Source organism: Silurus meridionalis, chromosome 2, assembly GCF_014805685.1.
Source record: "Silurus meridionalis isolate SWU-2019-XX chromosome 2, ASM1480568v1, whole genome shotgun sequence".
Lineage (NCBI taxonomy): Eukaryota > Metazoa > Chordata > Actinopteri > Siluriformes > Siluridae > Silurus > Silurus meridionalis.
The window spans coordinates 22,018,724-22,037,148 of record NC_060885.1 but is presented as its reverse complement, the minus strand read 5'-3'; the positions used below and the strand labels follow the sequence as shown (position 1 = coordinate 22,037,148).

The 18,425-nt window shown below is 36.1% G+C and overlaps 1 protein-coding gene across 1 annotated transcript in view; it reads right to left on the bottom strand.

Moving 5' to 3' along the window:
* The window catches only part of adss2 (adenylosuccinate synthase 2), a 28,684-nt gene that overhangs the window by 9,928 nt on the left and 331 nt on the right, over positions 1–18,425 (bottom strand). The window contains exon 2 of the mRNA XM_046876647.1: positions 40–142. Coding sequence (XP_046732603.1) covers positions 40–142 — 103 coding nt within the window. The remainder of the gene's footprint in view (positions 1–39; positions 143–18,425) is intronic.

The window sequence follows — 18,425 nt, the reverse complement described above, 5'->3', positions numbered from 1 at the left end:
ACAATTCTGTAGCTAAAACACTGATAATAAAATACTTACCAATAAAGGCTGTGACATTAGGGTTGATAATGCCACTAGGTAAAAGGTGAAAGTCATATTCTACAGAGTCCACCACCACTGTGTGTCCTGCGTTGTTGCCTCCCTACAAAAACACAATAGAATAAAACAGAACAGCAAATCAATACAAAAATATGTGCACTTCTCAAACTACTGTACTTCTTTTTGTTTGAAAGGACCTTTTGCACAGACCATATTTCAAATCTCTCAAAATAAATCTAGAGTCTGTTACACACTTCTCTCTACTTTAAACATCTCATCTGTACAGTGGTAAAATTTTTCGTGCATCTCTACATTAAAATATTTGCACTTGGGTACACAGAAAGCCATAATTCCAGATCAGGTAGAAACCTTACAACACATATATACACAAAACCTCTCTGGTTACTAGGCCTTTCACATTAATTAAGTGATCTACTTAATATTTATGAGCATGACCTTGATTGTTTTTGCTGACCTCGATTTTTGGCCATTGTGTTTACATACATGCCTGATTACATAAGGACAAATGTCAATAATAATTTGGCATTCACACAGTGTCTGCTCTTCACTTGTCAAATTCAAATTCATGCTTTGCATAGATGTTAAATTTAAGAAAAAAAAAAACATACAATTGCAAAAATTGTGAGTTTGAATCCAAGTTGCATAACCAGTGATGTGTAGGAAAAATGGCACACAACAACGTACTGACAACTGAAGAATAATTTTAGTGTTTTAAATAATCCAGAGTCAGTAATGTCGGGGATTGACCCTGTTTATGTCGAAAAAGAAATGGACATAATCGCTTTACTAGCAGGTGCTTTATGAAAAAATGCTTTCTGGAAGGGTGAATTTACATAATTATGCTTCTACATTATCATTATATCACTGGCTTAATATGACAATACAATTTTGTATTGAAATACTTCTAGAACAATATTTTGTGAAAAAAGTGACAGGTTTGTTTCATGTGTACTATATTAAATGTCTTTCAACGTTTAGAGTCTATTAATTCTAACAAGATCATTCCTGAAAAATTTATTTATAAATAAAGATTAATTTACTGTTCAAGAATCATTATTTGAAAACTGTATACATTTATGGCATTTGAACTCAAAACCTTTCCGATCAGAGGTCCAACCACTGAGCAATCACTTTGATGTCAACTATATATTTGAGTCACATAATATTTTGTAATTGACTTTTGAATCGTTATTTACAAAAAAAAATTTGAATTACTATATAGCCAGTAACTATAGTTAATGACGAACTTTCTGCTAAGAAAATCAATGAAAAGTTTTTACACTAACATTTAGTCCATCTTGTTACTATTTCACATGTTAAATAACTCACAAACAATTAACTAATTATTTTTGTACTATGAAGATTTGCCTACTGATTGACAGTTTGACAGAAAATTAGCCTTGATTTCATTAATATTATGAGTTTAAAATGAGCCTTAAATTCTTGAAGTTACATCTTTGTATCAAAAACAGAAAGCAACTTATTAAAGGAAAGCTATTTAAGACATTTGACTTGACCCCATGACTCTGACCCTGCATGGATCAAGTCCAAAATCTCATCTTGTTAATCAAATATCATGCTATTCTTAACAGCTTGGCCCTAGACAATTTCTGGATTCTTTGGATTAAAATATACTTGTTGATGGTAAATAGATGCTTGTAACATCCAACTAAAATCTTTCCTTATTTACAAAATGTTTAAAAAACATACACAATTCAATAAAGAGAAAGAACAGGAAAGGAAATAACTACTCATTGTTCATTGTCAGAGAGCGCTAAGAAACTTCTGCAGGCTTACTTTGTGGTTTTAATATGTTAAAGCTTTGGTTGAAGAGTATTCCAGTTGACATGACATGATTGTGAATGATTTGGTGGCAGAGCTCATTAAATGGATAGAAAATCACATTGATGTGAGCACAGCTACAATTACAATGCTGATATGGCATACGTAAACCTTGCAGGTTTGTACAAAACCATATGACCCATTTTAAATCAAATCCACCAGAATGTCATCTAAACACCTGGTTTGTGAGGAAATCTGGCAATTTGACCCACAAAACAGTAAACAGTCAATATCACACATTTGATTACATTTGTATACTGTATACTGACCTAGACATAGTTATGAATCATGAACATTAAGATAAGATAAGATAAGATAAGATAAAATAAGATATACCTTTATTCATCCCACAGTGGGGAAATTTCTTTGTTACATCAGCAAAGAAAAAAAGAAAAAATAAATGCAAATATATAAAAGAATAGACACATAAATTAAATATTAGAGATAAATAGTACCGCACTTTATTACAAAAATTTAAACAAAAAAAACCCCACTACTGAGTCTACTAAAAAAACATGCATTGAAAATTAACATTCCATTTGCCTCTACAAGCTGCTCTTGTACTGCATAACGCAAGTATCAGTATGGATTTTTGCCGATAACTGATAGTTCCAGCAATTAACTATTAGTACCAATTATTTTTGTACATCGATGAATCGGTCGACCTCTATTAAATATATCAAGAAATTGAACATTTATTGTCTAAAATATAAAAAAAAAAGGCAAAAATCTGTTTATTTCCTTTTGGACCCCACTGAAAATATGTCAATCTTTCCCAGAACGAGCATTCAGGGTTCTAATAATTATGGGTTAAACTCTCTAGCAGACATTTTTATCCATAAATGAACAGCAACTTCCCCAGTACCAATTATATACAGGCACCTCATGAAGGACAGACCAAGTATCCAAGATCAATTTGTTTTTAATCACAAACTGTAATGTATGTAAATGTATTTTAAGATATGAAAAAATAAACTACCGTATTTTCCGGACTATAAGCCGCTACTTTTTTCCCACACTTTAAACCCCGCGGCTTAAACAATGAAGCGGCTAATTTATGGATTTTTCCTGGGTTTTTCCCAGTTTCACAAGATTCAAGCCAAAAAACTGAGCCCCATAACATTAGACCAATGAAATTGCCGAATGGGTTCAGGTTCACCAATGAAACTCTTTATATTAAATCGCGCTCCCACTGAATCGGACCGCACCACATCATAAATATGGATGAGGTTCCTCTGACGTTTGACCTGCTGCTCACTCGGACTGGCAACAGGAAATGCGAATCATTCATCACGCTGAAAACAACCGGGCATGAAAAAACACACTTCACCTGTGTTCTGAGCTGCACGGCATCGGGAGAAAAGCTTCACCGATGGTGATTTTTAAACGCACGACGATGCCAAAAGAAAAACTCCGAGAGAAATTGTTGTGAAAGGAAGAAGGAAGACAGTGAACAATGACTTTATTGGTAGGCTACTGTTTAGATACAAGCCGTGTAACAGACACTGTCTTTCGTTAAAGCCTGTGTAAAGTTCATTAGTTTCAATGTAGATGGCTTTTTATGTTCAAAATAAAAATCTTTATAAAATTCAGTGGGTGCAGCTTATATTTAGGTGCGCTTAATAGTCCGGAAATTACGGTATATAGAACGTAATAACAACACTACCAATAGTCTTCTGAAATTACATTCTTTCTATATCTTTCCCTTCTTTCTTATTTTTTAATTTTTGTTTTGCTTCCTTAGTTAGGCCAATGTGCTTTCCCACAGACTGCCACTATCAAAACTGACCTCTTGTGTGCGTGTGCGCGCGCGTGCGTGTGTGCGCACGCGTGCGTGTGTGTATATATATTATGTGTGTACCTAAAATTGGGATAAACAGTGATTATTTATATGTGCACATAAATAACCTTCATGTAAAAAAAAAAAAAAAAAAAGTCCCCATGCATGGATATCAAGTGTCCTTGTGCGTCAGGGCTTGGGTTCTGACCTCTCATAAAGTATGTGGCTGTTCTTACAGAGCACCCACAATAAATCAGCATACGTTTGTGGGTTTTTTTTTTACGTAATGAGCAGAAGACCCAAGCTATTCCTGGTCAACTCCTGTGAGATGCCTGTCCTTTTTAGTTAATATATGGCCATACTCTTAGCAGGGACATCTAGTGTTAACAATGCAGTGTAGTATTACAGTATTCCACTGGACAGGTCTGGACATGTGGAGCAGCCTTAATTAGGCCATGCTCTTTCTATCCTACACAATTTCAGGTATGATACGAGTTAAGTTCCATATCTACAGGAGCCTCTCTCCAGGAGAAACACTATCACATTAGCCAACAGCTACTGCATACCATGTCACATTAGGCAAAGTAAATAAAAAAATTGCTGAGACATGGCTAAAACAATTTGAAATCTTGTCAGTTTGAGGTGGTCTTGTTCATCGAATTATTATACGACAGAGCAGGTCCAAAAACCATAGGTTAACATTAGCAAGCAAGAAAGTGAAACTTTTTTACGAACATACAGTATGTAAAACTATCAGTAATGTCAAGCAACAAGCAACATCAGCAATTAAGTCTAAAAAATGTGGTACTTTTTGATTATACTTATGTATTATTTTGCCACATTAATGCAGCCAAGTATTACAATTAAACTTAATTTAGCTATAATACCAAAAGGCATGGTTGCATGAAAATCAACAGCTTTCTTAATGGAAAACGTATTTACAATCACTTAAGTGCATCTTCGGTTAAGTTTACCACTGGGTAAAATTTGGACACATAATTTATATATTCACTTTTTCAGTATTTTCCCCACCCCTGCCCATCCTATGGCACATGTGATCCATATGTTTCTTTAAGTTTTTATCTTATCTTGTCATCTACAGCCATCGTGAAATAAGCATAGAAATGTTACAAAACAAAATAAAACAAGGAAGGAAGAAGCAGACGTCTTTGGTGCTATTGGTGAGTGTATGTAGCTAGTAGAGGTTGACCGATTAATCAGCACTGATAATTGATTGCTGAAACTATCAACTATCAGCAAAAATCCATACTGACAGTTTTTCCAGGTTTCTTTATACAGTACAAGAGCGGCCTCTAGAAGCAAATCATTGATGCTATGTGCAGTTTATTTAAAGTGTATATTTGTAACTACGTATTTGGAGTATTATTCATAATTATTTCATTTCACACATTTTCATGATTCTATACTTTTAAATTTTTTTTTATAAAGTTCAGTACTATTTTACATGAAGTCTTTGTTTGTTTGTTTTTTATCCAGTATTCATTTTATAAACTATAGGTCAATTAATCTGTCTCAGCAAGTACGATCCAACCTAGCTATCAGTATCTGTAAAATCCATTATCAGCTGACCTCTTGTAGCTAGTACAATTTACCTGCTTGGCTATTCTGCTACTTTGTATATTTGTGCAAGCTAATGTAACGCCTTATTCATAACATGCAAATCAACCTGTTTTACACTACACCTTGATGTGTATTCCATTTAACTGGATATCTGTAGTTTTATGAATATTTTTGTTTCTACAATTTTTCATCATTACTATCATCATAATAAAATTTTAAGCTCTGAAAACTACTTCTACTGAAAACTACTACTAAAAAGCCCTGTTCTACTTTAAGCCTTTTAAAAAGAAAGTAGATAAATAAAAAAAATTAAGTCACACCAACTACAGTGGACTAGCAACGTAGACAACTATTTTTAGACACCCAAAGTTTGTTGTGCATAAAGATAATGATGTTCTAGTAAACATAAACTAGATCAGAAACCAACAAAATTTACATTGACCTTGATACAAGGACATAAAAAAGCTTTGCAAGTATATAAAAAAAAGCTAATTATTAACTGAATATCAATGTTTATTTAATTACAGGTCAATAAGATTCTAAAGTAATTATAAATTAATTATATTGCCTAATCGCTTAATATGAGCAGCCTTAATCAGAATTTCCAGCAATATTGTGACTTTTTCAATGTTCTTTATCTTTGCACATGACTCTCACTGGATTTGGGCGTCAGGCTGTGTTGGCTGACTTCCATATTCCACACCTGACAGGCTAAAAGTAGCTAGCTGTGACTGATAAGCCTATGCAGTAGTGGGATACGTATCAGGCTTGCCAACTTATCACCAACCATGATAGAGCCATACCACTCAGACCCCTGTAATAACCTGTCACAAGCCACTGGCACAGCAGGCTGCCACATAAACAGATTTGCACCCATGGTGTGTTTTACATTTAGAGCAGATCTGATAAGAGTAATAATTTGTCCATAAAGAATAACAGTCGAACATGAGATAATAATTAACATTTTTGACAGTATAGTGATATGCAGTTTGTTATTGCCAAGGTACTTCAGCTGAACTATGATTTGACAGCTTGCATTTGAGTTTAGCATGAAGTTACTGCATAAGTTTTGCAACACAAAAGCATATTTTATTTGAAGCATATTAAGACTTAATGATGTTCAGTTGCAAGCAATAATTAGCAATGGCATGTTGTTATGAGTTAGCAACAGTAAGATATAATATGAATTTAATACTAATTACCTGTGTCCTGGTTAAGAGGAGGATTTAGCTCAATGTTTTTTGGTCAAGAAATATTGGTCAAGCGCATTTGAGGGCTTATTGGTCAAGCACCTACAAGTGCCTACTGGTCAAATGCTTGTGAGTGTCAATTAGTCAAGCGCCTATGAAAGACTATTGGTCAAGCGACAAAGAGGGCCTTCTGATCAAGGACCTATGAGGGCCTATTGGTAAAGTGTCACCAAAATCCTTTTGGTCAAGCGCATTTGAGGGCTTCTTTGGTCAAGCGCCTAGGATGGCCTATTGGTCAAGTGCCATCATGGGCCTATTGGACAGGTAGCTAACTAATTCCTAAAAATCAAACTTCTACAAAAAGTGTCTACTTCTACAGTTGTGTTAAACATGCTGATTAAATCTTGTAACCCCACAAAACAAATACTGCAAAAGCTTAACTTTCATAGGTACCCTTCAAATGAACCTACTTGCTATTAAACCTTTAAGACAGCTCAGGTGCAATTAGCAATAGAATTTACATCATTTATTGCAAAATGGCCACCTGTGACACCTTTCCCTGAAAGACTCTCAAGTAGGGGTGTAAAATGATATCTCAATGTTTTTACAGCATTTTACAAATACGAAAATCAGACGATCTTATCCTGAGTGTGTTATTGTTCTGGCACCATAAGGACTACCATGGACAGCTGACTCCTTAAATATTTTTAGATTTTTCATATTCTGTATGGTGGTCAGTTCACAGCAATGACAAGGATTCATTTTTTTCCAATAAGTTAAAATGTATTTTTACCTTTTTTGGGCATTTGTTTTTCCTTCATAAAGCTACTTTATGAAAGTGCATCATCTTTAAATCAAATTATTACATTTAACAGTCATTAACAATAAGACATTTTGACATTTCCAAGCAAATGAAATTAACAAAATGAAACTGTACAATGCAGAGGAAAGATATTTTAAATATGAAATTAAAACTGCCAATAAGTCACTGTTAATAAGTGAGTCATTGCGATTAAATTAATCACCCGTTTAAATTATTCCGTTTAATCGCAATGACTCACTTACTTAGTTAATTACTATTGCTCAAAAATGCAAAACAGTGCCGTGGCTTTGTTTGGAATTATTTTTGTTATGGAAAAAAAACAGGCAATGTGATGTCTAAAATGTAAGTCTCTAAATATTAATGTATTGTTAATTTGTTCTTAATTATTAATGTCTTGTAGGTGTGTTTTTTTGGGGTTTTGCGATTTATTTGATAGTGTCAAATCACACATTGTTAAAACAACAATTATAATATTATCGTAGCCTATATATATCGTACAGCCCTACTGTGAAGTTATTCTTTTTTTTAATAGACAGATGGTGTTAGAAGCTAAAAGTTATCTAAATAAGCCTGGAACAGTAATAATCATTTTGTTTTGTTTTTTTTTGTTTTTTAAATACGACACTTTGAAAAACCTGAAAATGATATGCAATATTTATAAATGGAAACAATATGGCATGATTCTGATATGCACTGGTATAAAGTATTTGAGTAAATGTACTTTGTTACTCTACTTAAGTATATTTTGCCGTTTTGTCTGCTGAGTATCAAAGATAAAAGCATTTATGAATCAATAGAAGTACTTTGTACTCCACTATATTGTAATATTGTATTGCTTCACTTCATCGTCATTGTTTGACCGACTTGTTTTTTTACTGTTTCATTCTGGCATGTTGAAGCGGCTGTGTTGATCATGGTTAAGCTGATTTGTACAATTTGATTTGTATTTAGAAAATAAAACCTTACAAATCAACTGTTTTTGGCTTTTCACTAAACTGTATCTTGGTGTTGAGGACTATTGCATCTTTGAACCTACGTTCAACATGTGTCAAATACTCAAGTACTGTTCAAATCAAATACATTTACTCAAGTCATATTGGAATTGGTGACTTTTTACTTATGTAAAGTTTTTGTAGTATCTATACTTTTATTTAAGCATGATTTTCATGTACTCATTACATCTCTGCTAGTATTCACGATTCACGACTCTCCCTAGAGACATCCATGCACCATAACTCAGCCAGGTTGTGTGTATTACAGAATTTTACATAAATATTTCTAGTCAGTAGCGATAAATTAGATGTACTATACATATATGTATTATGGAACAGCAACAAAATTACAAATATAATCACTTGATTTCATTTGAAATCTATTTAGTACAGCTAAATGGCACAGCCATGTTAAACTGCAGTCTTTAAAGCTTTTGAGAGCTTTGTCAGACCTAAATAAGCTTTTTATTTACTGTCAGACATGTAATGCATTTAAAGATATGACGCTAGTTAACTAAAGGCAGCTCAAAATGAGAGGGTTGACCAAACCAGTGGTGATGATTTTGGTAACTTGACACCAATGCAATAAAATCCTTTTGAGAAAACTAAATGGTTCATCTGTCTGTGTATATCAGTATACAAGGAGTATGTTAAATATATACTCCCTGGTATGTTGTGAATCTTGTTAGATGGAAAGTAGAACGTGCTACGCCCCCAGGGCAACAGGTGGCCTTTCATCATTTGCGTAGAGTTAAGGGAGGAAACGTAATATGGTTAACGCAGAACTTCCTGACGAGATGCATTCAACATGCATCTGTTGCGTTGCGTTTTTAAAATGAAGATAACCATAGTTATAATATTCTAGAAGCATACTAAAGCAGCTAGAGGATATAAGCATTAGAAATAATAATAACATTTAAAAACCCCTTCAAATTGAGAAACATCTTTTAAACAGCAAATCATGTGAAGGTGGTTTATTCTTTCATTAGAAATCTATAAAAATGCATATATATTTAAAACATTTTGAGAATCTCAGAATTTGCCTGCCACTTTGCTCAATCGATGAACTAAAGCGCTAATTTCTATATGAATGCTATGATTTTGATTAGGATATTCTTTACTACATAAGAATTTAAAGACAACTTACTAAGAGTGCTGTTTGTGTATTGGTGCCTTCTGCTATATTATTCTGCTGAAATAACGATATACGATCACATAATCAACAAGCGATTGCAGCCTTATTTCCCAACATTGTCGGTACTTTATTTGCTTGTGCTTAATAGTGTGACCGTCAGTCCAAGCACTGCAGCAGAGTTTGTGGCAGTCAGAAATAGATCCAAGAAAACTGCTAGTGCAGGCGGTGTTATAAAAAGCAGAACAGGCCCTGTACACTCTTACTTGCAAAACAAATTGTTTTATTATTATTTATTTATTTATTTAAACATTGAGTTCACTTTCTCCAAACTGTTCATCCACTTAGCATAACAGAACTGGTTTTGGACACATCATGGCACATTGTAAATCAAATTCTGTTTAAAACTAAATACATTCGGGTTCAAAATTAGATAAATATTGTAAGGGGTTGCATATAAAATTGAGATAAAAAGGCAAATTGAATGTTCTGGGTCAAAACGGTCAAGACAGCAGTGTGTGTGTGTGTGTGTCTGTGTGTGTGCATGTGTGTGTGCAGGAATATTAAACCACAAATCCCAAATCGACCTGTACAATACGGTGTACAATTTCATTTGCATGTGACCTCTATACAAGCTAAGAGGACATGCAGATCATTTGCCTGGGACAAACAATTTAGAGCAGTTGTAACTAAAGGCTGTAATACTGATCAGTTGTTTAGAAATCCTTGTGTACTGTTTGATGAAGCAATCTTGTTCGAAAAAAGGGGGTTTTGATTAACTGCTTCTGAGGCATGTTTATGCTGTTTTGCATTGCATTGTATTTAGTAACTGAACTATGCTAAGGGGCAGTATAACTTGGATACCATGAATGCCAAGTTTACACATCCCAAAACCAGTTTGTTTTAGTTGTAGGGTTGTAGGAAGGGTTCTCTATTGAGTTTAGTTTCTTTCGAGGTTTCTTCCTTTTGGAGTTTCTACTTGCCATGCTCATCTCTAACTTGCTCATTAGGGATCTAATAATAAATCTACATATGGATTTCTGCAAAGCTGCATGTCTAAGTGTTACAGCACTCTTTAAATAAAACAGTAATTATTTAAATTGTAAAAGAGGTATAAAAAAGTTTTCACTGTAACTGTAGCAGTGAAAGTGTATAAGCTGAAGGTGAATTCATCAGTAACACTCCCTATTCTATGCAAGCAGTGAGATTTATTTCTAAACATTTTTGAGTAATTTTTCGAGTCAATAGTTTGCCACGGCACTAAAAGGTACATGCAAAGCATCTACAGCTTGTAGAAGTTGGAGTCCCAAAAAGAAGATTACCGTACAAGATATGTACAGTATTTTGTCTTGTGCCTGTTTTACAGAATTAACCTCTTTTTTATTTTTGTATACCCCTTAATCTTATTATTAAACTCATTGGCCAAGCGACGTGTCAACACCATTTTGTGTATTTCCTTCAAACAACAGTGTGATATTTCACTGTGCATCACTCCACTTGTCTGTATTCAGTGGTGGACGAAGTATGTGTTCAAGTTTAATAATAATAATAATAATAAAATAATAATAATAATAATAATAAAAAATCCACTCAAAGTGCGAGGTGGAGACTAAACAAACTATGTTCTGCACGTACATGTGTACCGAACTGAAAGCCCTGTATCGAACAATTTTGTTACGAATACGTGTACCGTTACACCCCTGAAAAGCATATACACACACAACAGTTCAGCAGGAACAATAATATACACACTGCAACTGTAGGGTTGTCAGGCTGGTATCTAGCAGACGAAACCGAAGTAACTATAACAAGGTTTAATAGTCTTTAAACAGAATACAAACAGCCAGGAAGTAGCCGTACCGAAAAACGGGTGTAGTCCGTAATAGAACCAGGAAACTGGTAAAGTCCATAGAATGGATAGTCTATGAATGATCTCCAGAATGCACTGTAGAACAGACGATGAATGAATGAAAGTGAGAGCCTTAAGTAGGGGGAGAGATGATGGGAAACAGGTGACGGTGATTAGTAAGTGGGTGAGGCGCTGCGAGCGTGCAGGGTGCTAAGGGAAGGCATGGCCGGTGGTTCCCTGACATAGTGGTAGGTGGTGTGAATGGTTTCAAGAGTGACACGTGAGAGGTTGGGTGGATGCAGTACCTGGGGGGCAGGTCTAGCCTATAGGCTACCCATTGACCCGCTGAATGATCTGGAACGGCCCGATGAAGCAGGGGCTGAGCTTTTTACAAGGGAGTCGGAGTCTTAGTGGACAACCAAACTTGGTCCCCAGGTTGGTAGGATGGGGCCTTCGACCTCTGAGAGTCCGCGAACCTCTGGGTGGTCATGGGGTCTTTGGCATGGCACAGACTGGGCAGCCCCAGACAAACCGAGCGACCTCCCCACTTATACACGGCCACTAGTAGTGCTTGGGCCAAGAGGAGAGTTCGTCTTCTGACCAGGTGACTCGAACCGGGAGCGTCGTAAATGGATTTTTGCAGGGCTTGTCGACACGTCTCTGTCCGTGGATTTCCTTCTCCAGTTCCCAGACGATAGGGCATAGAATGAGCTTGGGAGGAATTAAAGGCTCAGGGTCTGTTGGCTTGTCAGGGCCATAGATCTGAGACATGGCATCCGCCTTGCCGTTTCTCGAGCCCGGCCGGTACGTGATGGTGTAATGAAACCTGGGTGAGAAACAGTGCCCATCTTGCCTGCCTGGGGTTCAACCGTTGGCCTCACGGAGGTATTGGAGGTTCTTACGGTCGGTAAGGACCGTAAAAGGTTGTGCCACTCCCTTGAGCCAGTGTCGCCACTCCCCGAGCGCTTATTTGATGGCGAGGAGCTCCTGGTTCCTGATGTCGTAGTTCTGCTCGGCGGGAAACAGCTTCTTTGAAAAAAGGCGCAGGGTCGAAGCCGTGATTGAGTCCTGACTGTTGGGACAAGGCAGCCTCTAAGCCAGTGGAGGAAGCGTCTACCTCCACTATGAATGGGAGCTGGGGATTCAGGTGTCGCAGGAGGGGGGCGACACAGAACCGCCTCTACAGCTCGGTAAAGTCCTCCTCGGCCTCGTGGTCCACGCGATAGTCTTGGCCTTCCCCTTTAGTACAGAGGTGAGCGGAGCGAGGACTAGGCTGAAGCCCTGGATAAACCGGCAGTAGAAATTGCAAATCCCAGGCAGCGCTGGAGTTCCTTGATGGTGTTGGGACAGGGCCAGTCCTGTACCGCCTTCACCTTCCCGTCATCTAAACGGATTTCCGCCAAGCTGATTATGTAACCCAGGAACTGCACCTCTGATTGATGGGACTCACACTTGGAAATGTTGAGGTAGAGATGATGGTTCTTCTGGAGAAGATGAGAATGTCATAAATGTAGACGATCACAAATTGATGGAGAAACGGTCTGAACACCTCATTCATGAACGTCTGGAACCCCGTGGGGGAGATGGATAGAGCGTACGGCATGACGCGGTAGTCATGGTGTCCAGCAGGGGTGATGAAGGCTGTCTTCCATTCGTCACCCTGGCGGATGCGCACGAGGTTGTAGGCGCTACGCATATCCAGGCGGCCGAGACCAGAGAAAGCGGATATGGGAGTGGAGTGATCTGAGCGTTGAGATTCCGGTAGTCGATGATGAATTAATTGTGCAGTACTAATGATGATGAAGTGATGATGATGAAATAAATGTTCTGCATACCCAAAAAGAGCATTACAGCGCTTCTGAAAGCTTAATTTTTTAGGCTATATAATGTTTACTTTACTGCAAAAGTAATTAGAATACTCTTAACAATACCAATAAACAATACATAATACAATATTGTATAGTTTTTTTCAGAAAGCCTGACTATACTCACAGCACTATACACAAATCACTAATCACGAAAAAATGGGCGAATCAATCAGAAACAAGCAATTCCTTTGTAAATGTTACACACAAGGGGGAATTTATAAGGTTCTAAACATACCCAAGGCATTAACCAGATACTTCTAAAGCTGCCACATTTTAATCTGCCCTGGTCACATTCTACACATTGTTTTACATTGATAAAAGTATTATAAAGTGTACAAAGAAGGATTAAACCCTATTTAACAAAGGATTTAAACCCTTCACCTACATCATACTTTTAACAGTAAACTTCTAAAAAGCTCTCACTGTACACTGTATTATATTATTACACACAATGTCACAAGAAAGGAATATCTATAAACAAGAGAAGACCTTATCACTATATATATATATATATATATATATATATATATATATATATATATATAAAATATATAATATATAATATATAATATATATATATATATATATATATCATACATTTAGTTAGAATATACAACCAATTTCTAAAGAAGTTGTTGTGTAAAATATAAAAAAAAAACAGAATGCAATGATCCACAAATCTCATAACCCCATATTTTATTTTTGAATAAAAGAAAGTTAAAACTGAGTAATTAAAAAAGTTTATTTTAAATTTGATGTCTGCAACAAGTCTCAAGTCGGGACTGGTGCAATAAAAGATGGAAAACAAGTGTTACCAAAAATAAACAGTTGTTGGGGAACATTTTGTGACTAATTATGTTAATTGGCTGCAGGTCTTAACATGATTGGGTATAAGAGAGATCTTAGAGAGGCAGAGTCTCTCGGAAGTAATGATAGGCAGATAAACGGTTAAAGCCCAATCATGCAAAAAAGAAGAAGCCATATGTAAAAAAGAATCCAGAAACGCTGCTGTGTTGTCTGGGCCAAAACTAAGGCACAGGCAAAGTCCTGTGGTCAGATAAATTAAATTTCTAAAATCTTTTCTGAACACATGGATACCGCATCCTCTGGACTAAAGAGGAAGCTCAGTTCAAAAGCCTGTATCTTTGATGGTATACGGGGTGCAAAAAAGCTCAATGGGCAGCCTGCACATCTGGAAAGGCTCCATCAATGCTGAAAGGTATCTATAGGTTTTCGGAGAACATTTGCTTCCATTCAGACAGCCTCTTTTTCAGGGAAGGCCGTGGATATTTCAGCAAAACATCGCTAAACCACATGCTGCATCTATCACTAAGACGCTGTATTAGAAAAGTCTGGGTGCTGCCCTGCAGTCTAGACCTTTTAATATTTGAAAACATTTGGCACATCATGAAATAAATGAAATAACAAAGAAAACCCAGGACTGTTGAGCAGCTAGAATCCTGAATTAGACACAAATGGGACAACATTCCTCTCCCAACATTTCAGCAACTAGTCACTTCAGTTCCCATATCCCATTGTGTTGCAGCCTTAAAATTAAGTATTTACTTTTTTTCCCCTTAAAATTGCAAGCATTTGATATGTTTTCTATGTTCTGTTGTGAATACAATATGGATTTATGATGTTTGCAAATCATTGCATTGTATTATTTACATTTTACACAGTGTACCACCATTTATGAATTTGAGTTGCAGTTAAAAGTTGATTTAACTTCATATACATCACATCATCTTGTTTCTAATAACACGCCATCCCACCTGTTATTTCCTACTGTTTTGAATAAAACTTATGTTTGGTGCACATTCTGCTTATTATATGTAGCATAACTTATGGACTCCATGGACCAAACATACCTTTCAGGCTGGTGGAGGTGGTGTTATAGTGTGGGAATGATTTCTTGGTCAACTTTACGCCTTTAAAACCAAGCAATCAAAGCTTAAATGCCACAATCTATTTGTGCATTACTACTGACTATGTGCATCCCTTCATGAACACAAGTTGCCACCTTATAATGGCTACTTCTAACATAATAATGTCGCAAAACAAACGTTACCTCAAACTGGCTTTATGTTCAGGCTTTGAGTTCAGTGTTCACTGGCCTTTCCAGTTAGTGGATCTGAATCCAATAGGGCACTGTGAACAAGAAATTCACAGCATGAAAGTGACGTGAAATCTGTAGCGTATGACGTAATCATGTCAACATGGACCAGAATCTCAAAAGAACGATTCCAACATCTTGAGGAATCCATGTCAGATGGATCTGAGGCTTTTATAAAAGCAGAGATTCTACCCAGTATAAGTATACTATATTTAATATATTGCTAAATTAGAATTTATACACTCTTAGTTGATCTGCCACTGTAAGTAAGACTTGTTTGAATTTACAATAATAATAAAATAAATATCTATACCTTCTCTTTAATTTTCCCACCCCTCAGTGTTCTTAAGAATTAGAACAATGAAATAGAAAACAATGCAACCAAAGAAATCTCATAAACAGAGTAATCTCATAAACAAAATTGCTATCTTTAGCTATTGAATTGAATTGCTATTGCCAGTTCATCTTAAAAAAACACTGACATCAAAGTAGATATAAAAGCATGTAGGAACCAAAGACACCAATCCAAATTGAAAGAACGCACAAACTTGTTAAGTGCTTTGCTTTACTTTTACATCATATGACCAACAGATGATCCAGGAATATCCGTTTATTCATGATGTGGGAAGTATGTGGGAAATTACACACAGATGTCATTGTATTTGGTTCTGTATTTGGTTATTTTATTATTCCCAGAACAAAGAGAAGAAAAATAACAAACTGTTATAAGTGGATTACATAGTAGCACCACATAAATGAACCCTTGCTTCAGTTCCATGTTGATAAACAGAATTTTACATGAAAATCACGATTACTGTCCAATCTCAGCTGTAACCTCTAAGAACAGGTATGGGATTATTATTTCCAGTAAATGGAAATTATAATGCTCCATCTCACAAAAAGTCTACACTGTTATGTGCTGTTTAAACTGTTTGAGGAAGAACTCCATAGATATGATGGACAGCAGTCCAAGAACTTCCACCATATAGTGTATTTTTATGCAGTTGAAAAAAAGTTATTTCTAGATTTCTATTCTATAATACAAAGGAACTTGTCCCCTCTAACTTCATTATTAGAAGAGCATGTCGCATGTAAGCCCAAACATGTTTTTTAATAGTCAGAGGAAAAGCTGCAAATTTTCCGACAAGGAACATTCTACATTCACAAAGGGGTTTATGGTTACTCAGTAACATGACAAGCTGCATTCAAGAGAGTGAAAACAAAAGAGACTGATGAGGGAATGATTGTTAAAACTCTTATAGGTTTCTTTATGACAGGATTTGGCATCTTATACAGAAAAGAAAGAAAGAAAGAAAGAAAGAAAGAAAGAAAGAAAGAAAGAAAGAAAGAAAGAAAGAAAGAAAGAACTCTTTCGGCTCAATTACTTCGAGGGTGTCTGTAGCCGTATCCAGTGAAATTCAATATTTGTATTGTATGTAAACTAAACAAGACAAAACTTGAAGTCAGCTGTATTGACAGAGATGCCTACACTACTAAAAAGCTTAGTCTTTAATCATTTGACTGCCAGAGCTACACTTAAACTAATACTTTATATAAGGAAGCTATGAAAAAACTACTTCAGATATTTGTCCTTGTTGTGACCTTGAGCCAGTTTGTGTACAAATCAGTTAATCTACTGGTTATAAAGATAGCATTATATAAATACTACATACACCTACAAAGGCCTACTTTACCCAGTCATCTCTGTCTGTCTGTCTGTCAGTCAGTCAGTCAGTCAGTCAGACAGACAGACAGACAGGCCATAACTATTACATACACTTGATTGTTACTGTGACTTTGAGCCTGTTTAAATCAATTCCAAATTCTAATCACTTCATTTCTTTGATATAAGAATCATTCCACATGTACACTACAAACATTTAATAACTCATACTTGGGATATCAGACTAAGGACAATCTTGAATCTCAGACACATCAAGAGAAAACGAATTATAAATCTTTTGAAGGCGAACAGGAAGAAAGCTGTTGGAGAAAAACTATTTCATACATTTGATCATGCTGTGACCTATAATTCAACATATATCTTTTAAACATGTAAATACTCATACTTGAGATATCATACAAACAAGAATCTCAGTCAGACAGGCACATAGACAGACAGACTGATGGACGAATGAACAAACAAACCCTCATTTGTTTCTTTCACCTGTGTGTGTGAGTGTGTGGAACCAAGTGCAACAATATCATCAGTAGTCATACACAAGCAATAATATACAGAAGAGCTGTTGCAGAAGCAATGCTGGGGCTTATTTCTTTCCAGCTCAGACTACAGTCCCTGATGAATCCCTTAACATGTCATGTGACGTGAGTGAAAGTGTGCATATCAAGTACTGCTGAGGTTGTAATTATCATGAACGGGGTGAATTAATTTACTATATCATCAGTCTTTTTACCGAAAGCACTCTTTCGAAGAAAAAATATCAGAAAGAACAGGATATTAAGGAAGAGACACATTTTTGTGATCCAAGTATACCAGGGCAGATGACAGTGTTGTACATTTAGTCCTTTTGAATGAAAAGAAAAAGATGAGAATAAAAAGGTGAAAAACTTGTCAAAGGTATTTGGAAGGATCGGGGTAGGAATCAAAGGGTTGATTAGTGTCAAGAAGCACTTAATGCGAAACGAAATAATGACTCTATCTGCTATCAGACTTGAAGTGAAAGTGTGTGTGTGTGTGTGTGTGTGTGTGTGTGTGTAACAGTTTGCCCGTCGTCATTCTCCTTCGTCATCGATGAAGTGGCACAACATAATGTATTGCTCAACCCTAATCATTTCATTACTAGATATATGATCGGCATCTACTTTTACTTTCTTCTTCTAGAAGCCACTAAAGTCAGATGCACTGATTTATCATCATCATACACTCTCAGAATAAAGATACACTCCATTCTATCTAAATGAAGCATACCAGAGACATTAAACATCTTGGGAGATTCTAGATCTGTAATAGAGCATTGCACTGTGTTTAGGGTTTTTTTTAGAGCTGTTAAAATCAAGGTGACTCGATCGTCAGTGATTTGGTTGAATGAGATGCGGCCGGAAATGAAATCCGCATTGGGGAAACGCAGGTAAGTTAGTCCGGCTAGCGTTAGCCACAGTGCTAACAAGAGGTCTTATTGAAACCTGTACATTACACATACACATACACATACACATGAAACACCGTGCATC